This window comes from Lepisosteus platostomus, chromosome 22 (assembly GCF_059453375.1).
Source record: "Lepisosteus platostomus isolate fLepPlt1 chromosome 22, fLepPlt1.hap1, whole genome shotgun sequence".
Classification (NCBI taxonomy): Eukaryota; Metazoa; Chordata; class Actinopteri; order Semionotiformes; family Lepisosteidae; genus Lepisosteus; species Lepisosteus platostomus.
In genome coordinates, this window is record NC_142632.1 from 14467990 (window position 1) to 14495707 (window position 27718).

The following is a 27718-nucleotide window of genomic DNA, read 5'->3' on the forward strand; positions in this document are numbered from 1 at the left end:
AGTAAAAGCAAGAAAGTATATTCTTTTGCAACAGCCACCTCGTTTCTTTTAATTAGGACTTAAGAAGGTGAAGAATCCAAATCAGAAAATAAAACAACCTATCCTATATCAGATTGAAAGACGACATCTTAAAACACAGTTTTCAAAGCCTCTTCCCAATGTTCTGTAATATACCCACCGGATTCTGAATTTCAACAGCGGAGAGACAATGAGAGAACGAGGGGATTGTAGACAGACCTCATCCCTGCTCACACTGTCGGAGTTCTACTCAGTCCGACTGAGCAAATGCTCGGTGAGAACCGGAGCAGTCCTGCTCCACAAACCACTACGAATGACGTTTTTTTTTAAAAAAAACAAATACTAATATGTGGGGAGCATTCTTCTGCAAGAACCAGGTGGAGATTCAGAATGAAGTGACATAAGTTTTATTACATTTACGTAACATTCCAATATGCCGGACTACAAATGAGTTACAACAGGCACGTGCAAAAAAATAAAAAAATCAACATGCAGATCATGATGGTTGGAGCACGTAACAGTCGTCTTCAATATGTTCACTTGATTGACATTAACTTCAGTACTTAAGCAGACAGATCTCATTTAGATGCTTGACAGATATTATACATATTAGAAATAAAAAATAACCAATAGCCTTTACCCACATTTTCAGTTTCAGCTCTTTAACCCATAATATGCCACCCAAACATAGAGGCTTACATTTACAAAACATGTAATTACAAATTCACATGTTCATTTATGAGCAGAGCATCTCCCAATCTCTTTATGAATCCAACACTAATGGCAGCATGGCACCTGATGCATTTCACCACTGCCTTGGATGTGTTTTGGCATTAACGAGTTACGGAGCCAATCAATAACAAAATACAGCATCAAAGTCAGAATTCAAAAGCAAAGTTAACCCAGTGGTGCCCAACTCTAGTACTGCAGAGCAAAAAGCAGCCCAGCAACAGGTGTTGGCATGCAGATGCTTCAGTTAAGCCAAAAATGTGTTCATTCGGGAATGAAAACCTGCAGACATTAGTGGCACCCCCGAGTTAACTGAACCAAGGGAACACCAGCAGCAAATCACGCAAATTCTGACGGCAGTCTGGTATTATGTTATTTTAAAAACATTTCACATTGAGGAGAACAAAAAAAAAGTTTTCAACAGCTTCAGTTTCTTGCAAAACGAAATCAAGCCATAGCAAAAAAAAAAAGATTTCTTGATTGGCTGCACAAAACTTCAGTTTTCCAAGATGTAACAATTTAGAGAACAAAATACATCAACTAAAAAAACAAAACCCTCAAGCTCAAGCATTCGATAGATAAAGGCACACTATTTCCTTTAAACCAAGTCATCTTGAGGGAGAAACACAGCACCTCGTCTGCTCATAGCCCTCGGTTGTCTCACATATAAAGCTAAGGAATCAGCCGTCTGTTCGGAAAATTATTTTAAATGGGGAAAGGGCCCCTGAGGACACTGTGTACACTCAGGCTGCTTCAGTTTGGCTGACAGGTTACAGAAAGGTGAAGTAACGTTTGTGACTCGCTGCCCCCTCAGCAGTCCCCCACATCTAAACATGAGTTTGTCCGTTTCTTTCCTCTCAGAAACTTACAGCCAGGTCAAAGCTTTTCACAGGCTATCCTCACCTGAGGTCCACGTTCACCAAGAAGGTACAGGAGAGTCCACATGTTGGAGCAGCGCAGTTGAACAGGAAGAGGTATCTCGAAAACTCAGTCACTAGATTCTGACATTGTGAAAACAGTACGTTCACAGCACTTAAGACAGGAGACTAAACAAAAAAAAAAGTAAAAGAATACACACCACACATGGTCATGGATGGAGCAGAAAGTGACTAACACTACTATACAGTATATATTACAGTCAAGTGGAAATGACTCCAATGGTAAAGAAATGGTCTGAAAGCAGTGTACGTCATCGAAAGAAAAAAAACCCATCAGGGCTGATTTCAGCTGCTTCTCCTGGGATGGGATTTTATTTCAAGCCGATGTGAAACCTCAGCCAGGAAGAGTCCTGCCACATGGTCAGGCAAGGCTCAGACCGCACTCGACCCGGCCAGTCTCTAGCATCTGCTGGGCAGCTCGGATAGAGACTCCGTGACCATCTCAAAAGTGAAACTAACTCTAGGCGCTTAGTGGTTTGGGCTTTCCAGTGGTTGAAGTAGAAACATAAAAAAATAAAACTTTTTAAAAATATAAAACGTCTGACAGCAATATAACAAGACATCCTGTAGCCTACAATGTCACAATATGACAGGTGAATCCATAAAAACAAAGAGAAATACGACAACAGACATTTACAGATGTATATACTATATGGCAATCCCACAAGATATATGATAAGATTGGTTTGATTGATTATATGAAACAATCTGCTGATACCTTTGTGGCTGATAAATCACAGTACGAAAGCTGGACTAACAAACTATCAGTACTTTAATCTGACTAGCATTATTCACAGGCTCAGGCGCAACATGAGAAAAACCGTAAAACAAGAAACGTAACGAAATGAACTCTTTTTTCAAATACTTCAAAGAAGCGTCTATTATACCATTTATGTAAGTGGAAAAAAGCTGTAAACTACATCTTATTAATAATATTTAAACAGTTAAGTAGAAAGATACACTCCTTTAAATTGTTAAAGCTTAGATGTTGTATACAGTAAGTTCTAGTACTTCAATCTGATTAGCTGTTCTGTATTAGTATAAAGAATGTGGAGAGCCTGACAGGATTCTGTCTCGAGCTCCGTTTAAGGCCTTTTGATTTTTCCTTATATGGCTTTACATGTTAATTTATGTACAGATGTAGACAAGCACACAAAAATACACACGGAGCTGCTTTTTGAATACCTGCATGCCAAGAAGTTTTGATTAAATTTATGGTGGTGTGGCTGAGGTTTAGAATTCAGACCTGCCTTCCTCTGGTGCCTGATGGTTCCCCGTTTTGAAAGTCTTTACTTAAACACTTAATATGCAAAGCCACCACGTACTTCAGGCCTATTAAATAATCGAATCCAACCGATTCCTGTTCTCTGCCATAGCAATGAATTGTTAGTTCCCGATTTAGTAATGGGTCCTAAGAGCCTTTAAAGAAAACATTCTTATAGTAAGATTCCTGTTTGTGGAAGAGACTATACTGGCAATAAATAACCAATTATAAACTTAACAATGCTTCATTAAAGCAAAAAATATTACAATCATGGTTTACTGCATGCTTACTAACCAAGAAGGCTACAATTGTATGAATGCACTGCAACAGTGAAAAATGAAAGGTCTTTCATTTTAACAAGACTGAATATGTTAGTCTGGCATGCGTGTGACTGCTTTTGTGAACATTGGGTCTGTTAAAGAGAATTAAGAACAGTGGTGGCAGAAATGGATTAAATAATTCCATACTTTCAAAACATAAATGTACTTAACAAATAAAAACATTCTAAAAGTAACGTGCGACAGAAAATGCAGATCATCTTTGGGCCATCAGCCCGATAAAATTCTTCGCCACCCCTCCACATTTTGGACTACCTCTCAGTAGGCATAAATCCCTGCTTCCGCTTATATCCCTTCACTAAGATCAAAATCCAAATCCATCGAAGAATCTCCGGATTGTTCTACGCCCACTCTGAGTCTGCTGGCATCCAATAATCTTTGATGTTGTTCATCAGTGAGAGATGTGGCTCGAGAACAATAACTGCTACTATCAGTACTTCCACAGGAATATGGCACCAATAAGCTGCCTGAGTACAGTGATTAGAATGACTGTTCGTTACTAATGAGTGCAGGCTGTCAGAAATGAAGAAAATGCCGGCTACCTACTCTCTGGAATGGAGGCTGACTGTGTACACTGTGCCATGGAACTCCTCAGCCTGGTTCTGATGCCTGACCTTTGCTCCACATCCTGAGTTGCAATGCAGTATTTATCCACCAGGCGGCACACAGGTATCAAGGCAATGCTTAATCTCCCCGTGTAGGGTCCTTCAAGTTTTTCTTATAATAATAATGAGGGGCAAGAATTCAGCTGCCCGTTCCATCACCAGCACAAGACAAACTGGAGATACTTAATCATAATTACTGTACCGAATTGCTAAATGAAGCTAAATTTGATTACCTCAAGGGCAGGCTAAAATGAAAATGAGCACTGATTTTCTGGGGACCCAGCTTGGAAAAGTTATACAGCCTCTTTCATCGAGCTGGATTACTCAACAATGATACACTGGGTAAAACAACACAGGGAATCAATCAATCAATAGCCCAGACCTACAACATATACAATAGGCAACACATGTGCTCCCCTGGAAATTCCCAAATGCTTCCACAGATTATTCCGACAACCATGATATGAATCCGTGTTCACTGAGACATTGTCTTCATCTACATTCTCTGCTGTTGGGCAAAGTACAACTTGGGAGAATTTAAAAGCATGGATCTGTTCTTCTTTGCATCCACATACTGGATGATGAAGAGTTTCAGCACCTCACCTTCCACAGTCTAACTAGTGCAAACCTCTCATTGTGAACATCAAAACTACTTGGCATAGCACAGCGTTATGGTCATGTCTTCCGTTTGGGAACACAACCAGTAGGAGCTTGTGTGGGCTACAGCCTGAGATCAAGGATACAAAAACAACTTTGATTAGACCAAATTCACCACAGCTCACTGTAGCAGCGACTCAGCCCATCAACTGCGCAACATCTACTGTGGTGCAAAGATGAAATGACCATATAATTTCTGTTGCAAGTATTCTTCACAAATACCAATTATCTTAAAATGGACAGGCAGAGTGCTGGGATCCAATGGCTTTTCGTCTGGGAAATAAAAATTATACGTCTTAGAAAAAATGACTTTGGATCACTTTTTTAGAAATCTAGGTAAGAAAGTTGGTGGCATACTTTAAATTGTTACATTTGACAAATCAGAGGCATGACTGGAGGGGGAGAAAGAAAGTATTCGATACAGCCCCTGTACTCATTACAGAACACAGGGCCTCCTTAACCTTAACAGCGGCAGAGACACGCTCAGCACAGACGCCTTTCCAGCTCGAGGCCTGTTACTGTAAGGAAACAGAAGACTGACGAGTGAGGATATTTTCTGATACCCGCTTCATATAGCTTTTTAAAATTGGTCTTAAAACCCCATTAAACAATCTAAATTTAAGAAAAGTAAAGTTAAAAGGAGAAGTGTTTCATGCATACGTTCTGGTCCTATAAAATAAGGCACCAGAGGTTTGAAAAAAAAATTCACTTGTCTGTAGAAAAGACTCAATTTTCAAGTGTTTTGAAGGCAGTCGACGTGAGAGAGTGCATAAAACAGACATGTTTGAGGAGATACGAGGGCTCGGTTTTCATGCTTGTGGATTGGTTATTTTCTGGAGTAAGGGAATCTGTCGAACAAGAAGAAATACATGGTATTAAAGAGATGGTGAACATGTTGTTTCAGCAATCATTCAGAATTAGACCAGAACCTTATCATCAACAGATCCATTACTGCTGAAGCAATACAGAATCAGAAGAGCCCCATTTCTGTACACGGGGCTTGCTTCCTATTAATCCTGTTAATATTCCTATTTATTAATGAATAAGTACTAAAATTTCAGCATAGACAGAAACAAACAGTAGACAGCTGAATCCATCCCTCCATCAAGACCACCACAAATTCGATTAGTGGCAATGCAAACAGTCTGCGTACACGTGGGGGGGGGTTGCGGTCAGCCCCCTGATGTTTTCTTACCTTGGTCAAGTCCACGCCGGTCAGCGCGTTGACCGAGACGGGGAGCTCCGCCAGCAGGCGGGTCACCTCGCCCGTCACCCGGCTGCCGTCTCCACTGAGGATGACTATCTCGTTCGTCTTGGCCAGGGGGGCAGCCACTTTTCCAGCGATCTGGACGGGAAGAGAGCCGGGATTCCATGAACGAGACCCATGCCGGGTCTTGGGAGCATTAGCGGGAGCCGCCCAACACCAGCGATACAGACACGACGATACCAATGTAGAACCTGATGGCGTATTTCCATGAGCCTGCACCCCGATAGAGTGCAACAGGCCAGTTAACCTAGTAGTGCCTGTGCTTGTATCAGCCTTCTGCGTTGGCTACCTTCATAATTATGGAACCAGCTGCTACTATGTTTGTGTCTGCTCCATTCTGGCATTGCTTACTTTTAATATACCAAGGAATAAAGAAAAAAATATTAGGGCTGTAACAGAGGGTAAGTCAAATATTAATGCTTTATTTAAAGGTATAAAGCAGCATGCATCTTTTTTGCAAAGTGTGTACTAACACTGCCTCCAGCGCTGGCTGCGACCTTACCTTAGGAAGTGCCTCCAGGACGAGGGCGGTCTTGGCAGCCTCTCCATACTGCTGATAGGCTTCAGCCTTCAGCCTCATCTTCTCAGCCTCGGCTTTACCTATGGCCTCAATGGAGCCGGCTTCCGCCTCTCCTATCTTCCGGATCTTTTCTGCCTCGGCCTGAGCCGTGAGCACCCTTTTGATTCTGGCAAAGCAAAGGACAGTCGACGTCTGTGCACTGCTCGTGCAGCTCCGACCGGAGAGGGCGCGTCTCTACACAGACATTCATCGGTCCGGATACTTCCCGTCGCGGCTCTGCGGATTCCAGGAGTCCCGCTAGCAGCATTCGTTCATCTACCCAACTTCACACATCACACATCTTCTAACCGTTTTATCCAATTCAGGGTTGCGGGGAAGCCAAGGCCTATCCCAGCAAGCAAAAGGCGGAAGATACCCGGGACTGGACTTCAAAGATATACCTTCCATGCATCTATCCATTCTTTAACCGTTTCATCCAAAACAGGGTCCCAGGAGAGCCAGAGCCAATCCCAACAAGCAATGGCTGCAAGGCAGGGTACACCCTGGATAGGACAACAGTCCATTACTGGACACACACTGACACGACCACACACACACTCACACCAGGGCCAATTTTCCTACCAGTAGGTCTTTGGACTGTGGGAGCAAGCTGGGGCCCCCAGAGGAGACCCACACAAACACAGGGAGCCCATACAGACTCTGTGCAGGTTGCAACCCCAGGGGCCCTGCGCTGCGGGGCAGAAATGCTAACCACTGCACCACCGTGCGGCTCATTGATATACCAATAGGTTTATAATAAAACAAAGATTTGAAATATGCAAGATAATCATCAGTGTGGTAATACCATTCTTACAGGATAGTCAACGTGGATTTAGAAAAAGTGCGTCTCATCTTTGAGCAAGCAACAGCAGCAACGGATAAGCTAAACACTTGTGCTTTAAAGAGTACTCACCACAAACTCTTAAATGGCTTATGATAACTATAATAACCCAAGAGGGCAACGTTCAGTTTTGAACCCACTGAGCACTAGCAGTGAGGAACACTGAGAAAGAGCCCTACTCACTTCTGTCCTTCAGCCAGCTGCTGCATCTTGTAAGCCTCGGCCTCGGCCGGCCTCTTGACGGTGCCGATGAGCTCCTTGTCCATCCTGGCTACCTCCTTCTCCTCGATGGTGATCTGCTTCTTGCGCTGCACCACCTCGATCTCGATCTCCTCCTGCCGGATCTGCTGCTGCTCCTTGGCGGCCTGCAGCTCGTAGGCCAGCTGGGCCTCTGCTTTCTAACCCACACGGACAAGACAGGCGCTGTTATCCGGTGTGGGGTGCAGCAGCCAGGCAAATGACAGCTCAAAACACAGAAGTATCAGCCCCCCTGTGCTGAGTCCAACCAATCAATCTCAAGTGCTTAGACTAAAATCACACGGAGATGTGACCCACACTAAGAAACTGTGTCACCAAGTGATCCCGTGCACATTATATGGTTTATGGAGGAGAAGATTAACTAAACAGAAAATTAGGGTTTCCAGAGTACTGAGCAGCAAAAAAAAAAAAACTTCACACTACACATGTTTGCTGATGAATCTCAAAGCTAATCGAAACCCACAAACCACAACCCCAGCACGGGTTTCACATACCTTTGTGTTGACTTCCTGGTTGAAAGCAGCTTTCTGCATTTCCAGTTCTCGCTTCGAATCGGCCATTTTAGTGTCAGCCTGGAACTTGATGTCCATCATCTCCTTCTTGCAATCGGCTTCCTATGGGGGGGGGACAACAGAACAGCCGTACTGGGACAAGAGCACATGCCAGTAGAATGAGCTAGAGGAATCAGGGAACACATGCAAAACAGGAAAATGAAAAAATCCCAAGATCTGCATCTTGGAATCATCTCCAGCCCAGGGTGCCTTCAAAGCTCTACAGTCTTGTTACTTTGCTGATATTGTAATAAAGATCATACATAGCACCATCCTGCAATTACTATGGTCTTAATAAGACTTGTTATGACAGCAGGACCACGTATTATCCAAAAGACTCATTAGAAGAACCCATGCCGTACAAGGGATACAGTTATCCATAGCCAAGACTAAAATCCTGGTCTCTCACCCTTATTCCGGCATCCCTCTCAGCTTCCGCCACTCCGATGTCCGCGTCTCTCTGGACGGCAGCCGTCTGAGTCTTCCCCAGGGAGCTCAGGTACTCCACCTTGTCGTACACATCCTGCAGGAGACGCACATCACAACGTTTCACAGCTGGTCTTCACCACCACCACCACCACCACCACCACCACAGGGCTCAGAGTAGCACCACCACAAGACAAATGTTACTGTAATCCAGAAGAAGCAGTATCTTCATTTTAGGGCCTTTATAAGTACTAGGTAAAAAAAGAGACCCTGTAGCTTAAAGAACAGTGCATACATGTGCATTTTTTGTTTGCATAGGTGAACAAAAAAAATCAAATCATATTTTTGGATTCTGGAAACTATATATTTGTCTTTTTTATTCAGGATTCTGCCATCAGAACCCACTTATTACTCCACCCTTCCAGAGGCTGCCGATGGACACCAGACTGCAATGGGTCCAAAACAGCCGTGCTGGATTCTGCATCGGCAACAACCCGAGCAAGTTCATCAAAGAGCTGTCGCTTTTTTCAGGATTTCAACAGCCCACAACGTGCGAGGTTCAGGAGGCGCGGCCCCTTCGCTCTTCCCATCCGTCGCCGGACCCCCACCTTGATGGTGAAGCTGAGGATCTCGATGCCCATTCGCCCCACGTCGGGGGCTGCCACCTCCCGCACCAGCTTGGCAAACTGATCCCGGTCCTGGTAAATCTGCTCCACCGTCAGAGTACCTGGGCAGCGCAGGGCACAGACACGCTAAGCGTTACCTCCTCAGCGCGTTCTCGGAATAAGTGCAAAACCCACTCTGCGGCCCTGAACAGAAGATCCAGTTCACTTTCCACTGGTTTCAAATTAAATATCTCTTTCTACCCGATGAGGCTAGATTGCCAAAATTCTTCAAAAGAAGCGAGGTGAAAAACAGAGAAAAGAACGCCTGTATCATCCTCTCTACCACGAGGTAACGGTTTGTTAATGACGGGTTTAAGGCATCACCGTTCTGAAGGCGAAACATTCTTACACAAATGTAACACGCATGGTGTCACAACATGACGTGCTGAACATCTGCACACTCCACTGAGCAGGAAACCACTTACCCAAGATGGAACGCAAGTGGCCCTCCAAGGTCTGCAAAACAACGTTTTTAATTTCCTGGACAGATTTTCCCAGAAACTGCTCACAGGCTACTGCCAGCAGTTCGTTTTCTGTCATTATTTTTACCTGCAAAATGAGATAAATGACAGATCAGGGGACGAACGCAAGACCCAGCACACATGCCTAATTCTGGGAATACACTTTGACAGCCTTCTAAAGGCAAAAGCACAAATGTTCAAGTCATTACAGTTTAAAGAGGATTTTTAAGGAACATTATTAAAATCGTAACTTCATAAACTGTAAAGTACCCAAGCAAGGGATAGAAATCTCTATACCCTGTGATTTATTACAGAGGCTATCATGACAAAATGCTAGAAGTGCACCTGAACCAAAAACATCTTTACACATAATGTGCTATCAGCTTTTGGTTTAACAAAATGTTGCTTTTTGATCCCTTCTATTTTTTTAAAAACTAAGACATCTTATGTAGTACTGATATGTAAAAAACAATACAATAACAAGTACTAACAAAGACATCTGTGCTTTTCTGCAATGTAGACACAAGCCATTCTCAAACAAAGTGTGGAGGGCTGTTTGGACTTGGTACCAGTTCTCCCGCTGAGCCAGACATGTAAATCATGTCTACGGTCTGCAGCCAACGCAAAAAAAAAAAAGCAATTTGTTCCGTTGAGGCAAAAACATCAGACGTTTCTTGCCATCACAGGCTTCAGAACAGCCATAACCAAAAAAACAGGATTCAGGTAAAGAACATAGGCTATGGTACAGACAGACTGCGGCACGATGTAATGGCCTTGAAAGAACATTCTGAATAAATCCAAAATAAATTAAAACAGAAGGGGGTGGGAGCTGAAAAAATTGTTTCATAACCAAGTGCACACTCAAGATCCTTGATGCAATACAGCTCTGGATGACCTTAAACTGCATCAGCTTCACATGGTATTCGGCAAGGGATCTTCTCTGCTAGCACCTGAAACATCTCTGGCAAATTATTCTACATTCAAGCCAGCATAACCGTGTTTTGGGGAAACAAACTAATGTTTTGTTGTGAATTTACAGGGCCTTTTTCTTTTATGGAATCACAGATTTTCATTTCATTACTGGCTATAAAAAAAGAAGCCTCATGCACAAGTATGTATATTTGAAAGCCTGAGTTTAACTTTCATTCGGCACCTTTCCATGTCTCCAGTGATCCCGAACCATGCAGCCTGAGCAAGCCTCCATCAGTACAACCTGACACCCAAGTGTGGGGCGTGCCTTACAGAGGCCTGTACAATACCCACTCATTCACTGCAGGAATTTTGCACAGTGACCTGTGTGATCTCCTGTTGACTGTGCCCCCTGTGCTGAGGGCTGCGTCCAGCCAGTTCTATTGAAGAGTCTGGATCTGAACCTGGGATCTCCCCGGCTGTAGCAACTCATCCAAACCACCCCCCACCTGCACAGACACAGCATGTGGGCCTCCAGAGATCTGACAAGCTTTGAAAAATGATTCTTCTTTAAAACAGACTGTTCCTTTAGGGTCAATAGAGCATTGTCTATCTAGATACATTGCTCATGTTTGAATTATCATCAGCACAAGTCAATAGTCACTTTAACCCTCTATATCCTGAATTTGTTTTTGTTGTGAAATAAAAGTAAAAAGTGCTCAGAAATTGCAGGAATGTTTTCATCATTGTACAACAACATATACAGGTATCAGGACTTAGAAATCCCAACAGGCCTCTTTGCACTTATAATGATCACAGCCATGTGGAGGATTCTGATGTCATTAGGTTGTAAAATGCAAGGTGTGCATATACAGTATGGTTTCATTAGATGCAATTATTCATTTTATGCATGTCAATTATGAAAAAGAAGCATTCATGTAAATAAAATTCAGATACAAGCAATGACTTAAAATTCAATGAAAAAATAATTGTGGTGAAGTTCAAACTTCCTGCACAGGAAAACTTTGCAGAGTGTGTATCCTGAATGTGGGTGAGGTTTAGTTTTTTTAGTGGCACACAATGCATACCGGGCTCTTTGGCAAACTGTTAATGCCGGGGCTAGCGACACCAGTGTGGTCCTCGTTTTTGTAGTCTAATATCACTGCTCACTCAAAACCACCCCTTTCTCCTACTTGCAAGTGGCAAGAAGCCCAGATCCAGAGCTCAAAGACTTTTTCTACTGACGGGGCTTTCCTGTCCTGACGGACCATAAATGGCAAAGAAAAGCAATACCCATTGAATGGAAAATGACTAATTTGGCACCCATCTACATCAAGGGGAACCGAACCAAACCAAGCAATTGTAGTTATAATTTTGATTATATACCACCCAAGCATCTATCCATTCTTTACCCGTATTATCTAATATAGGGTCACAGGTGAGCCAGAGCCAATCCCAACAAGCAATGGGCGCAAGGCAGGGGACGCCTTGGATGGGACAACAGTCCATTGCACCACACAGACTGACACGTCCACACACAATCACGCCAGCACAAATTTTCACAGAAGCCAATAAACCTACCAGTATGTACTGAGACTGCAGGAGGAAACTGGAGCACCCAAAGGAAACCCACACAGACAGCACACCAGAAACTGAACCCAGAACTCCTGCTCTTGGAGGCTGCAATGCTAACCACTCTGCCACTATGCTGCCCAATAAGATACCAACAGAGTTATAACGAACCAAAGATTTGAACCAAGCTATTATATGTATTATATGTATGGTAACAGTATTCCTACAGGATAGTCAACATGGGTTTAGAAAAAGGAGATCTTACTGAACTGAGTTCTTTGAGTAAGCAACAGCAGCAATAGATAAACAGAGTAAATGACATGGTAAATTTCTATTTTCAGAAGGCCCTTATTAAAGTTTCACATAATCTAATTGTTAAACTGAAGGCTGAAAGCATCCGAGGCAATGCCTACAATCTTTTGAGATCTTCTTAATGGATAGAAAACAAGAGCACAGCAGAGATAATGAACGGATGCTCAATTAGGGTCATGTCATTAGTGCAGTACCACGGAGATCTGCATTAAAAACCAGTGGTTGTCTTAATTTATACTGATGACAGTCTGATGGTAGAGTCAGTGGGTTTCTCTCAATTTTGTTTTCCACTTCTGCAGAAAGATTTAGATAAAAGGCAGGACTGGGCGTGGAATTTAAATATAACTACGTCATGTTAATGGGGTTTTTCATTTTTGAGAATACAGTACATTACAAAATAATCTTGCCGCTCTTGAATAGGTCCAGATCAAACCCGTCAGGTAGTGGTTTAAAGAAATGCCCTACACTGACAGGCTGGAAGAACTGAATCTCTTTAGATTTGAACAGAGAAGACTATGAAGGGATTCAAAGCCATTCAACATGTCAACCCACTGGAGTTCAGAATCAGTGAAACATGAACCACAGAACACAAGTGGAAAGTACATTAAAACTGGAGCTTCTGGGAGCATGGATCAAGCTATCCAGCCATGTTGCTGAAGCCCATGCCCTGGCTTCTTTCAAGAATCTGGATGAGATCATAGGATCAACAGGCGGCTAGAATAAAACCAAACAGCCTACTCTTGTTAGGAACTTCTTTTAGATTCTTGAGCAGGTTGGCCAAAGCCTGCAGCGGGAATTATCCGTTGTTCTCCGATCGGGAACAGTTTCCACAATCAAGTGGGCGACATACTCCTACTTAGCGGCAGGCACTGTGTTCCAGCCCCAGTGCAACCGTGCTTAAGTTCTTTTGTTTCGGGTAGTGCAAGCAAAAACAAAAAGTGTGGCAGCTATGCAATCCACCGTAAAGGTACAGCATGAGAAGGCTGAGTGCTGGTCTGGAGGACGTCAAGAGCGATGGACAACTGGTTGCTTTTAGAGAACAACCTGTACAAACAGCAGTTCACTCGCGGAGAAGCTTTACAGTAAGCAAATGAGACAAAGTGCAAGAATCAATATACCAGTTAGGTCTAAGCCACATCTCACACAGCACGATTTGCATATTTAGCAAGGAAATGTGTCACAGACACAGCACGAACATTACCAGAATAACGGCAGCAGCAAAGTGAAGCCTATCGGAGAAGCACAGGGTGCTTGTTGAGATAACACCCTGGATGGGACATGAGTCCATCACAATGCATCTGTATGCAAACTCTCACATGTTCATAGACACTAATCAACCTAACCAGCATGACCTTTGGAAGGCAGTGTAGGCTGGGATCAAACCCGGCATGCAATTTCTAATTGCTATTTCCCCATGCCACTAATAATTAGTAACACTAAGTGCTATACCTCCATTCCACCCTGTTTTAAGACCCAATTCTTGACAGGAAAATGGTCAATAGCATAACATTCCTTCCAAGATTAGTCATTTTCCTTTAAGATTACCGAGGCATTATCCTCTCCACTTGTGATGAGTAAAGAGAACGGATTTCACATGGGAACAGAAGAATGCTCTTTTCCACTAACCTTTCACAATGATCTGCTTACAGCAGGCTTCTGTGTAACGAAAACTAATCTGATAAGTCTCATCCTTGTGAGAGACCGCTGTGTCTGAGCCTAGGGTGTTGCTGGTCTGCAGTTGATATCTGTGGACAGTAAAAGTCATGCCTCGGATGACTCAAATGAATCAAGCATTATTACTTGGCTTTCAGAAAACGGGAGCTAAATGATCTGTTACAGGAAAAGAATCCCTTAACCGATGCCAAGAAAAAGCTATTTAGCTCAAAACCCATAACAGAATTTACAGGTTTCAGGTTTTTCAATGGATGAAAAATCCCTGTGCTTTTTTGCTGTTGCTTTTCTAACATTACTTTAGACATAAATACAACTGTTGTCTTGTTTATGCATGTTCAAGGTACTTCTGAGCAGCAGCATTTTAATAAAGCAACCAGCTTTAATTAAGCACCACACATCACAGTGATGAAGCGGTCTTAAATTAGCAATAACGACACCTGACCAATTCCATATTGAAAATGATGACTTTTACTAATGTTGAAGCTGTCAGCAGCAGGGTGTGTCTGAAAAACAGGAGCTTGGTTTCAAGGAAACAGTGTGATGGCTTTCTGTGGCAATATAGTGTTGACCACTCAGCGATAAGTTACTGATCATACAAATGTGTCAAGTGATTGTGGCATCCAGTCCTAATCAGGGACAAGATCCTGCGATTCCATGCAGTTCTATTGCGGCAGACGACAACAAATGATGCCCACATTTATTCCAGAGGATACCAAGCAAAGCAATGATTCCAGTGTAGGAATTTCTGGAATTCTGTGATGCTGCAGTTGGCAAACGATCACTCCAGCCATAACTGGCATTGTTACACTGGCAGGCATGTATCAACACCGGAAAATCGGCTCCGCAAATCTCAGATCAGCATGAAACACTGCCCAGCAACACATCCTCTGGGGACATATGAAAGTGTCCAGTGAAGACAGCACATTACAGCTCCACACAATATCAGTGCTGCATTCAATCTGCTTGGGTTGGACTAACCATATGGGCCACAGATGTGAGCTCCCCTGCTTACTGATCACCATTATAATGTTCTTTCAACTCGGCAGTCTCTCACAGACCATCCCCCATGTCTCAGGAGGTCTTCCACATCGTCAAAACTGAAACATTAAACCGGCTCCTCACTTGGCTGTCTTTACATCCTCAAATACATGACAACAAAAAAATCAAGAAACAGCTGCACATGGTTGCATGACAATGTGCACACGAGGGAACATGCTACAGACACATGGGGCATGCAAGTCCGTCAAGGAGTGCATTCTCTGCCAAACAGCTGAGGACAACCCTGCACAGGGGCTCCTTTGAGCAAACTGGATAGAAAATCAGTGGTGGCGAATTAGAGCTGGTGAGTGCAAGAGGACAGATTTCAGGTTACAAGTCATCTCACTAGTGTGTAATACTTGTTTTTAGGGCAGGCACAGAAACTCTGATTCTCTAATGTTACTGTATAATAATGCCTTCTACTAACCAGATTATGAGGAGAAATGATACAGACAGCATATGGGTTCTGCATTTCAGGAATCACCATAAATAGATTCCTTAATTTTTAGATTACACTATATATTAAGAAATATTCTAAGTATCTGAGGTATGAATCTTTAGCATGATTTATAAGGGTATAATAAAATGCCAGTATATTTCTATTTAAGCTCCTGTTATACGAATGCAATGAAAGTGGATGATACAAGTTATGATGTTGCTGTTTAAATTCTAAATAAGTGGGGGGGATTGCAATGGGTTCCATTTAGGCTCTGCATCAATAAGCAGATTGTCTGGTATCATTTGCAGTGCATGGCTTGTAGGTGCTCATCACTTGAGGCAAAATTATTTGGGACAGTCATACTGCAAAAACACAGAACATACCTGCCTTGCTAAAAAAAAAAGTCATAAACATTAAAAGAGCCAAAAAAGGCACCTACCTTCTGCTTCAATTTTTTTCTGTCACATTCCAAGGCTGGGTCATTACAGGTAAGCAACCGATTGTAGCTTCCATTTAAGATTACAATCCCCCAACATATTTTATGGTTATTGTTACAGGGAGCTTCACACTTAACTTCAAAATGCACACGTTTTCTACTCTGTTGATGCTAAAGGCTTATTTTGTTAATGCTCGGCATAATGTAACCGAGGAGCTATCTGTGCAACAATCCTGCTGAGAAATGAAGACAATTGCTAGGTTGCTGAATTCAGCTCCGGATCCAGAGTGAAGCAGAACCTAAGTGGGTGGATTCTTTCCCAACTTCCAAGAACTTTGCTTCTCTAATTGGCACACTGTAAACTTTTTGGGACAGGCACAACCAGAGAACTGGCAACACACAACAGCAGCACGGAGAAGCACATCAGGATGCAGTAAAACGTTTCAAGGCTTCTTCAACAAAAACATTTCTTTTTCCAGTCTGGAGTACAGCTCCCGCAACACACAACAATATTCTGCACAGAAGGACCATGATATTATTAAAGGTCAATGATTCTCAGCAAAAATTGTGTTCGTTCTATTCAATAAAAAGCCCTACTGTCTAACTCACTGCAGGCCTTTCCCAAATCGTTCTCGCACTCAAAAACTAGCATTTAAAAAAAAAATCAGCAATGACAAAAGGGGCACATGGTTTAGATTCTAATGAAAAGCTCTACTGCCATTCAGAAAAAAAAAAACAGGTACTGCCATCTAGACTTTGAAGATGGAGGCTTCTAAAGCAAGGGTAAAGAAGTAGATAAGATAACTGCAAAGCAGATACCATGTTAAGACCATTTGGGGATTTTCATTAAACTTTTGGGAGAATTATTGACCTTCTGCCACACAACGTCCACTGACTACTTCAGCTTCTATGGAAGCTGGCAAGAGGCTGGGCCTGAGGTAGCTGAAAAAGGCATTCCCAGAATGTGTGCATTTACCTGTGCCACACCAGTGACAGTAATAGCTACACCCTCGGCAGTCTCTACATCCTCACACTTGGGCTGCAGGGTCATTATCTCAAGGGTAATCCTGTGGAAAACGTAAAACATTTGCATCTTCCAAATAAAGCCAGAAGGAAAGGAAAAAAAACTTTCACTCCAAAGCCTTGGAGCCCAGTGCACTGTCAATGAGGAGGATGTCTTGCCACACAGACTCCATATTCAACTCGCTTCAATCCGCAGGTTTGTAGCCCAGAAGCTTAAACATCACCAACGCTGATGCATCTATAAACGATTCCCTTAGATGCCTTGCTATAAAATAAATTTCCAATCAAGGCGCAATCCCTTTTGGTCTATTTTTAAGCATACATTACCACCTGCATTGCCAAAGCACATGGGGAGTGTTCAAGGCAGGAGTTGCAAAGCTCAAAAGCTGAAAAAACATTAGTGGCACCTTCCCAGCTGCAAAGGGGAGAGTATGGATGAAAAAAAGCAGAAACAGTTAGCATCTTTCTCTTTCTTTGGTTCATTACCTGAGCGACCCCTGTCACATCCAAGGGGACACCCTCCGATGTTTCGATATTCTCGCAGCGACAGAGGATGGTCATAACCTCCAGAGTCACTCTATGCAGCAGGAAGTAGAATGAGGAAGCAGGACAGCAAATACACAGAGCCGTTATCAGAGACATTGAATGGGTCAGTTTCCAGTAAAAGGAACCAAAAATGGCCGGGAGAGATGCACCTCGGGTTCGAGCTATACTGCACTCAAGGTCTTTCGAACTGGCTGTCTCCTCCTGCACCAACAGACACGCAGAGTCCAGTCCTAGTTAAGACTTAATCTGCGGCTGTGCGGGCAACATATTCGCCCGTGAGGTTCCTGAAACGTGAAAGTTGCAAGGAAATATGATCTAAATAAGTTAAACTAAAAGGTCTTTTGCCAAAACCCAACAATGGGGAGAAAAGAATTTTATACTTGGTCTACAGCAAGATTAGCAGATATCGTGAAAGGTTCAAGCAATCTCAATCTATCCTTTAAGCCTCACTAAAGATTTTCCTTTGAGTTCTGGTGTTCTGGACCGCTAGGAGTCATGCAGAAACGAGCAGTTCAGGAGACTCAAATCACACCGCTGTCGCACAGCAGTGATCTCACAAATCAAACCTGACAGTCTCTTTTCTATTCAGAGCTTGACCAGAGTTTCTCTCCAGTCAAACAGTTTGAAAGCAAGCTGCCTTTCCTTTTTTGAACTAAGGAAATGCTGTATACACTGTATGCCATTTCCTTGTTCTTAATCCCAAACTGGCTGCTGTCTATGTTTCAAACATTTGGGATTATCTTAAAATCCTAAAAATAACAATCCTGTTGTTACTGTAAACAGCAAATCAGATGAAAAACTAATTTCCTCTCTGGGCCACATGGTTTGTCCTTTTACTGTAAACTGACCTCAAAGCAACGTAATTAGCCGCCAAAGAATTTTAGTTTGCATTTTTTTTATATTTGTGTTCAACTCTGAATGTACAAGTTTTAAATTAAACATTTTCATTTTCAAAAGCATCGTAACTGTTAACTCTTAGTGGGCACTGATTAAATATTTAATATTCTATCTAACCTGTGTGATTTTTATTAAATATTCCTGATGTGAAAGACTGGAATTATTTTAATGGAACTGTTATTGAACATTTTTCTTCAGTAGATAATTGGTTGATTGAATTAAAATATGCAAAAACAAACTCACAGGTCAGCCTTGTGATTGGGTTTATAAAGATTTATTGATTTCTTCTTTGTCTCACAGTGATTTAAATCAGGGAGACTTGGAAACAGTGCAAGGATATTCCAATCATTTAAATTGGTTTCTGAAGGCAGTCTCTGCACTAGTATAATTCTCTTTGCACCGAGAGACAGCTTGACCTCACTCTTCAGACGATGGCCTCTCTGATTCAGGTGGAAGACGCACGATGAACAAAAAAGGAATCTCCATGCACAATGGCTGTTTTTTAAAACATATAATGACTCTTAGATTAATTGCCTTTCCTTGGAGGTATTCTAATGCCAGGATAATTTAGGCGACAGCCTAAGAAGCTATAGTCATCCTTGCTGTTGTGGGCTTATTGCATTAGTGAACTGTGACATTAATGTACGACAGCCAGTCGGACTGTAATGCGATTATATGGCCTAATATCGGAAGAGAAAAATACTCTTCGTAACCAGAGTTGTCAAACTGGCAAATCTCTTGGAGCAGTCTTTGGTGGCCAAGCAGTTACTAACACAGTGGTTAGTTCCAAGCAAACAAAGGGATGGCTCAAATCATTAATGCCACGGATTCTCAATCTTTGATGACGAATTCCAAGGTTGATTTTCATTTGATCACAAATCCCTCAGTAGAACACTATTCATGAATGGCGCATGAGGTCGGAATTGAAAAACAACGCTAACACTTTAAACCATTATCCATTACCATATCATCGCAGGCTCACTTACACAGATAAACTATTACCCATTGCCATGTCACTACAGGATTTGCATGGTTGTGCCTGTTCTCTCGATACGTTTTTTTTTGTCCCCTAAGAGGAGAAATGTATTTCAAGAATATTTAAAAATGCTAAGTGAACATGGGGCTTACAAATCAGCATAATTATTCTTTTATCCTCAGACATGTCGCATGTAGTGCAAACCGTCAAGGCTCTCCCTAACAAATCATCTCTTCCCACTTCACTTCAGGAACAAGAACCCGGACTGACTGCACATCCTTGCCAACTTAACAGGATCTCCCAGTCCCTTGGTGCAATGCTTCCATTTTGTTTTTACAAAATTCAACTTTTTATGCTGAAGTGCATTGACACAAAAGAATTTTCGTTCCCTCTTTAAATTGGGATTTCCGATGAGAGACCCCAGTGGCACGAACCTTTTAAGCCATCCGTCTACAGCTGACTCTGGGTCTACTTGCCAAGTGAGCTAAGTTAAGAAGACGAGAGCGTGACAGTTCCCTCTGCCCCCAGGAGAGGCGCTGTGATCGCAGACCGCGCCAGGCGACAGTAATATGTTAGCATGACACCCGGCAAGCAGAGCGCATTAGTATTGCAAAGAGTTGAAAAGGAAAAAAGTGTTTAGTTTCTACAGGAATAACTGATTCCAGTGCACATATAGTAGACCTCAAAACAATAAATGTGCTACATGAAAATGAAGGTTATTTTATATATTGGACTTCACATAACTTCAAAAAAGTAAATATTCATGTACAGGCAGAAATATTCCTCAAGTACCTTTTCCCTTTGTGGGATAATTAAATATTGGCACCACTAAACGCTAAATGATAGTGACAAGGGGGTTCAAATATCAATTACCAATAAAATCAAATCAAAAAGTGCACAGTTGCTATGAGCAGGTGATAGTGCCTTCATTTAATTTATAAGCAGTGCCTGACATGCACTGATGCCGTTTTCCTTTAGTGTCATGAGCGGTTTTAGAAATTCTCTAAAGAATTTGTTTTGTTTTTTCATTTGGAACAGCCTACTGTTGTACTTCACTGCTACATTTATCATGAAATGCTGTTAATCCGAAACAGCCTACGAGTGTGTCAATTTCCAAAGGAATTGATGTTTGGAGGCTCTAGAATTCTTGGTCATTCAAAGCTCATTTTAGCTTTAACCTCTCTCTCATACAAACAGAAGGAAATGCGCAAACCTTCACAAGACAGCAGATTTCTGCTTTTTTGCAAACTAAACGGTTCTACACTTGCGTGTCTCCTTTACGGATTTTCTTCTTAATTTTACGTTAAAAAAAAGATACAAAGGCAGGCTTAAGAAATTACCTTTACTAATGAAGATTGTAAATTAAGAGAACAGGACTGTTCTAAAGCTGATATTCAAGGTGTGCTAACTGATATAAAAAGGCCTAATTCTTTGAAGGCGTATCTTCAGTCCTGGGAGGCGGGATCTTACCTTTGTGTGTCTGAAATAAACCACCAGGCCCAAGCCCAGCCCCCCACCATATACGTTTTCTCATCAGAACCACAGCAGCCACCTGGAGAGGAAACAGAATGGAGAGAGATATAAAAAGAGACCAGATAAAGTCGGAGAGGCTTTCAAATCCAGTTTCACCTCTGTCCTATTCACGAGCACTCAATCCCTGCGCTGGGTTTTAAGTTCAGACGCAACCCAGGACACCAGGACTGTCTGTCTCCACTCCAGTCCAGTCCAGTCAGCGCCCTCCCCTTCTCTCCTGCCTGTGACTGTCACAGCTGCAGCTCGGAGCCGACGTCGGAGTTACCGGGGTCGATCGGCTACAAGAGCTGCAATCAGACCGCGTCCAAGTTCAGATCAAACAGCAGAGCAACACGCGGTGCACCAGCTGGGCCATTCACACACTGCACTGAGAATGCCAACACGAAAACTATGTGCTAATCATCTGTGAATGAGACGTGTCCTTTTATTAATACGATGGTGAGGGCATGCACCCTGGTGTGGGTGTGTGTCTGTGTGCACGGCGTTGGAGCGGTATCCTGCCTTGTTGCTTGCAGGGACGCTGTACAGGATAAAGTGGTGATAAAATGCATAGGTGGATGGATAGTGACAGGGTGCTTTTGTCTTCTCATACAAGTGTGCGAATTCACCATTTAAAATAATCTGCTAAAATATGGTCAAAATATCTTTCTAAACATGAAAGAAACACATTAAAACACATGGCATTTACCAAGATGACTGCAATAAGGCTGGTACTTAAGAATAAAGGCGGGGCTGTGACAATTCTGCACACCTCAAACACGAAGGGGCTCAGTACATGACTAACATTACACTTGTAACGTGGCCACTGTTTGTATGTGTAATATTATTTTTCTCAAGCCGTGACAACATGAAAGACAACTACCTCCCACACCTGCGTCAACAAGAAAAGGTCAGTGTCCAAAACTCCAGAAGTTACGGATCATGCCCTGACATGAAGACACGCACCCTGATTTAACAGAGGTCAATGCGAATGTGCAAAACCTTTGAAAATGGCTTAGGGCTACAGACCAAGCAGGTATACTTTGAAGGCTCTGGGCATTCCCAGAACAGCAGTTAACTCTAGTTGAAGAGTCTTGATTTATGTCTCCCACCGTGCTGCTATGATTTACAGATATTGGGCCGGGCACCATGAATGTCTGCACTATTGTGCAGACTGAAATGATCTGGCAAAACTGTATATAGATTAAATTACAGGAAGTGGTCTTTATGGTTGGCTGTACATGGCACAGTTCAGCCCAGCAAATCAGCTGTCATTTCACCATCCCAACTCTGTATCGCTCACTAGAGCACATCAGGTACCGGAAAGAAACAAAAACCACCTTCTGCACAACCACGTTTGCTCGAGCCAGAATAAAATTGGTCTACGAGAAAATGCAGCACAAAAACTAGGTCACGGAAAACATATAAATAGGGCACAAATCTGAATACAACCACAGGTTTCACGTTTCATCACGATCCAGAATGCCTGTAGGTTTACGACGGGAGAGGCATTAAGCCCTGCAAGAGGAGATCGCTGCATTTCACACAGTTGGCAAAGCAGGAGTTTTACAACTGCTAGTGTCACCAGCTGACAGGTGCATCGCCACACAGCAAACAGGCTAGTCTCAAAAAAGAAGGACTCCTCTGACCCGCCCACCTCTGAGCCTCTCGTCTCTTCAGCACCGCACAGGCGGCACACGACCCCCCCCCCCCCGCTCTCACCACTGGGCGGCCACTGGGGGGGCCGTGTTGAGCCCAGAGACACTGCCCCACACTCACAGCTACACACGCCTGCAAGCCCCCAGGCGGCCACTGGGGGCACTGTGTTGAGCCCAGAGGGCCCAGGCGGATTATCCCACCAGTCCTGGTGAGGAAGTAACAGTCACAGTAGGCTAGTAACATAACCCAGGCTACACCCTATGATCCCAGAGCACACAACCTGCAAACAAAAACAGGAGGGTCCTCAAAAAAAGGTGAGTCTTCATTACTCAAGCCTTTGCCTTAATAACCAAATTTCAGCTAGACTACAACATCATTTGTGGTCTTTCAGTAAAGAAGATCTCCAGGATCAATGGCAGTCTTCTCCAGTTCCCCAAAAGTGCTGCTGTAAAATGGGAGCTCTGACGCACTGGACTCCACAGACTGCAAAACAGTGACGAGGTTCGACTAACACTGCGGTCTTCCTCCCCCATCGTTCGCATTCAGGGTTTATTTCCTTCTGGATACCCAGACACTCTCCTGTTGTCAGGCATGACAGAGACAACAACGATCCCCCGTATAACCATAAAACCCCTCTCCTGGAAAGGTATCTGTGCACAGAGCATTGGAGACCAGCTCTAAATGCTCCCCGTGAAGCTAAACCCATTCTGCTTCACACTCGCCTGCTGTCATCTTTGCAAACCCTCCTCAGGTGTCGTGTCTGTTCATCGGATGTGCACCCCACTTCAGGCTGTCTCTGTATTTTTAGCTGTTTACGCAGCAGTGCCCTCGGGGTCCACCTCAAGCAAGGTACTTGAACATGACAAATGAAAGCCTTCACTGCTGGCAGGAAAGCGAGATCTCCCATCCCAGGCCAGCCCCGCATTAGGATTAATTCCTCTGATGGAGGGAATCACTGAGTGAGGCAGACTGCGAAGAACAGCCACGGATGCTAATCTGCTGCAGGCACAGGAAGTGCCAGGACCACGATCGCTGGGAGATAGTCTAGCAGGAACAACAGGCAGAGTGCAATGGCCAACACTGCATAGTTATATTAAAGAGGTACAGTAGCAGAGCAAATTTTGTTGCCTAGGTCTGTTGATCAAATACTGGGCAAGGTCATAAGGGACCTTTATAACAGGCCAGATCTGCAACACTTTTGTAGTCTTTAAGGAGAAGCAAATGTGACAAACTACATTTCCCATAAGGCTGTGTGTGTGTGTGTGGGGGGGTATAAAATGGTTTCATGGGGTCATCTCAGGATTTCAATGAGATGCATGATAGTTCTCTGGACATGAACAAGTGACTCATTTGGTATATGCAGCACAAATGTAGTTATTTACCCGATAGAAGGGTGTACATTTTTTACTTTTTAAAAAACATGCACGTTAGCGTTAATTGTTTTGAACTCTGTCAAACATGGGAAGATTAACAGCTACACTATTCTGAATAAATTACCTTGATTAACACTCCTCAGGTCTGTCATCCTTTCTCATGTTAGAGCCTGGCCGTGGAGATCAGCGTCCTTAACTGTCACATGTCCTACACTGACTTTCCAGCCCCATGTCAAATATTTCATTCATTAAACACAGGCCTCAGTGAGGCTGTCATGACCCCAATCCAAACGGAATTCCAGGCATCTACAGACTGAAGTGGGAAGCTAAAAAAAGCTGCTTCCTGCACAGTGCCATCAACGCTGTTCAGGCTGGAGGAACTTGTAACAAAGAATATGGAAGAAAGCCAGACCTACACCCAATACCCAAACACTCAACAAGAAGAGAGATTTTCATCCCTTTAATGTGGAGCTGCCCTGTGTCAGCTTAAACACATGAAGCCCCCACTGCAAAAAACTAACAACCCGAACCTTTCGATTTCACTCAGCTGAAGCCCGACAACTGCATTCGCTCCTTGAAAAATGGCTGAAGGGCCACACTACATCATAGTAAGAAAAAAAAGCCTTTGACTTACAAAATTCTGACGTAGGCTGTTTTTCTTTTTCTACAGGAAATAAACCACTTTTATCCATATCAAACACAGATACACAGAAAGATCTGCAAGCTGTCAGAATCTTTTCTGATTGTTCCATCATGCATCAATAAAGAGAAAACTTACTGCACTCATGCGTAAACTGAATCGCAATGCTTCGGGTGTCAATACACTTCTTACACCATGGGGTGCCACTGTGGTCAGAAGTTCAGCCTCGCACTGCTGGGGCACAGGGTTCGATACCCGACCTGGGGTACTATCTGTATGGGGTTTGTACACCATGTTCACGTGGGTTTTCCCCACGTGCTTCAGTTCCCTCCCACAGTCCAAAGACATACTGGAAGGTGAACTGGAGCGGGGCGGGTGAAGACAAAACATTACAGTGACAGCAAAACAGCGTCCTTTCCCCTTCAAACCTGCTGATTAAAGTCATTCGTTTGTTAACTAAAGAGGTTCGTGTGTCTTGAGTCACTCTGGAGAAACAAGTCTGGTAGCAAAATCATTGCGTCAGAGGTTCAAGGACCTCCTGAATACAGTTCAGGCCACTTTTGCTCTTTACTGTCAAGCAATTGGATGCTTTCAGAAACATGGAGACACATTGCCTATTGCACTGCCTGTCATTTTTAAAAAGGTGCAAAGGAAATGTCAGTATGGTTTTGCCTTTTCCCTTCTTTCACGTATTCTAGAAGAGAAGCAAAGATGTGTCCAAGTATTTCATGCCTGTTATGCAAACCGCAGTATGCAGAAGTGCCATGTGCCAGGAAACTAGTTCATTCCAAACCATGCGAATCTTTCACAAAGCGGAAACCAGGCTTTAAAAACTGAGATTGGCACTTTTTGAAGACCTGTTAAGTACAAGCCAAACACAAGATAGTGTGACCTAATTGTTTTCATTATTTTAAAGGGTCTTTTACTAAACTTCTACAGCAGGCATGTTGAAATCTCTGATAAGCTTCAAGAATAGGAAAACCCCCATGACCATTTCAGTACATACTGACGCTCCTAAATGAAAAATGCTCCACGTCCCAAATCCATTCTTATATGTACACGCAGGTAAGGGAAGGAAAAGGCACAGATTGTTGTGGAAATAAACTCAGATGACAAGTACCAGCGAAGATGTGTGTGCTCTGATTATCCAAAATAAACAGGCTGTGGAACCTGTAGACGGATTGAGCCCACAATGCTCACGTGAACCCTGCTGCACCAGGACTGAGCCAGAAGTGATGTGGATTGAGCCAGCATAAGGAACTTTCACAATAACGGCTCGTGGAATTTTAGAAACTGTGGCGTGTTTGGCCTTTACACCAGTATTATCCACCCTTCTCTTACAGGAAAACTCACCACCAAGTGGTAACTCCCCACAATCTTGAGCCAACTGTATTTCAGCTATTTCATTCAAATTCTTCACTCTGTCTAGGCCACTGTGTCCTATATTTTTTTTTCAGGCCAGAACAACAGGCCACCTCCAAACCCACTTCCTGCAGAAATATTTTCCTTGACAGGCCTCCTGCGCCAGACAACTCCAATCCTGCTGAGCAGCATTCACGCTGAAAAGGTGAAACAGGGAAAAAAGGCCAACTTGCAGGTAATCCTTGCACATAGGGAAAGAATTTTGTAAACTCCAGAGCTGACTTGCCACTAAATGCCATCCTGATGTCTAAGTTCACGGCAGACTCACAGCAGAGGAAAACGGGTTTCTGAAACCCTTTGACTGTGCAACTGCACGAATCACAGAAACTGCAGAACTGTGGCTATGGGTGTACTTAAGCTTTATATTAAGATCGCTGTACTGCTCAAACTAAAGCGTATTTTGCTTTAGTTCATTAAACATGTTGCAATGGGACACGTCCCAACAGAATACAGCCAATGTTAACTCTTAAGACTTCGTAAAAAGCAGGAATAGAAAATGTCAAAGAACCGCAAGCAGTTGTTTCAATGAGCAGAAGACAGAAGACCTCACCTACTGCAGGCCATCGAGCCCGCCCCCTGGAGTCGCCTGTTTAGCTGTACAAAAAAACAACACACGCCCTCCGTCCTCCGACGGTGGGCGATACCCTCACCTCGCAATCAACACTCAGGACAGATCTGGACGACCAGTAACGGGACAAGAGCTACGAAACAGAATTCAGGGACTTTAATCCGTACCGAATAAAACCATGTTTACCGAGTAAGAGGAGCTGCAACACCGTAGCGACGCGTTCGTCCCTGCTCGAGTCACGTGCTGCCCATTCACGACCGATTCCCTCTGTATTACACACTAAATACATCCACATTGAGTACATAAACACATCCGCGTTCACATTTAAAGTGCTGAAGTTTATTTCTGTGACAGCAAAAACACACCATACGCAAGGATCAAGGGGCTTTGCGTGGTTTCGATGTCTTCCACGAATCTAATAATCAGAAATAATTATACCGTTACCATAGGGACAAATCCAGCTCCGTTTTATCTACCTTCAAAAAATACGTTTTTTTAAACTTCTGTTCATTGCAGATGCGCACTCGGTGTTCACTCACTGAACTCGGCATTGGCGTTCGTACGCTCGGAAAAAACATTTAGCATGTTTGCACGTCTTATTGTTTAAAGCCTATTGCTCAATCAAAGCGTTCGCAGGAAATAAGCGAGTCTACTTTTAAACATGCACACCAGATTCAGAATAAATCCAGATTAGTGGTGTACAACCCACCCCTTGCCCCCCAAACCAGGTTATTGTGATTCTCGCAAGATGCACTTTTTAAAGCATTTGGGGAGGAGGAAAAAAACAGCTGTAACTAAAAAAAAAACACCCGTTACTCACCTGAAACGACCAAAGCTTCATTGGGACCGACCGTATGGCAATTTCCCATTGTATACAACTGCTGGATTTATTTATTTTTTGTTTTAAATGACGGATTTCTCTCTTCTCTCTCGGTCCTGCGAGCCGAGCTCAGTTTCTACTACGACCGCCGCCAATAAACACGGCGAGCTCGAGCCTCTCCGCCTCCGCCCCGGTGACGTCACGCTCGGCAGCCCCGCAGCGCGCCCGAGTGCATCATGGGAGTGTGGTTCCCGTAACAGAGGGGCGGGGCGAGCCGGGCCCTGCCGAATAATTCCCAAGAAAAGCGCACCACAGCCCACAGACT

The 27718-nt window shown here is 43.3% G+C and overlaps 1 protein-coding gene across 3 annotated transcripts; it reads right to left on the bottom strand.

Moving 5' to 3' along the window:
- Positions 1 to 409: 409 nt before the first annotated feature.
- Positions 410 to 27598, bottom strand: LOC148643581 (flotillin-2a). 3 transcript variants are annotated; one of them, XM_088616183.1, is made up of 11 exons: positions 27394 to 27598; positions 20870 to 20951; positions 17467 to 17557; positions 9542 to 9665; positions 9060 to 9178; positions 8435 to 8548; positions 7969 to 8088; positions 7400 to 7614; positions 6319 to 6502; positions 5745 to 5894; positions 410 to 5397 (listed from the first exon to the last, which is right to left on the bottom strand). In XM_088616183.1, the coding sequence occupies exons 1-11, from the start codon at positions 27440 to 27442 to the stop codon at positions 5359 to 5361; spliced, it is 1287 nt and encodes a 428-aa protein (XP_088472309.1). In that variant the 5' UTR covers positions 27443 to 27598; the 3' UTR covers positions 410 to 5358. The 3 variants fall into 3 exon arrangements, with proteins under 3 accessions (XP_088472309.1, XP_088472308.1, XP_088472310.1); XM_088616182.1 differs by lacking the exon at positions 17467 to 17557 and adding an exon at positions 16934 to 17024 and having other exon boundaries at positions 27394 to 27596; XM_088616184.1 differs by lacking the exons at positions 17467 to 17557; positions 27394 to 27598.
- Between the last annotated feature and the right edge of the window lie 120 nt (positions 27599 to 27718).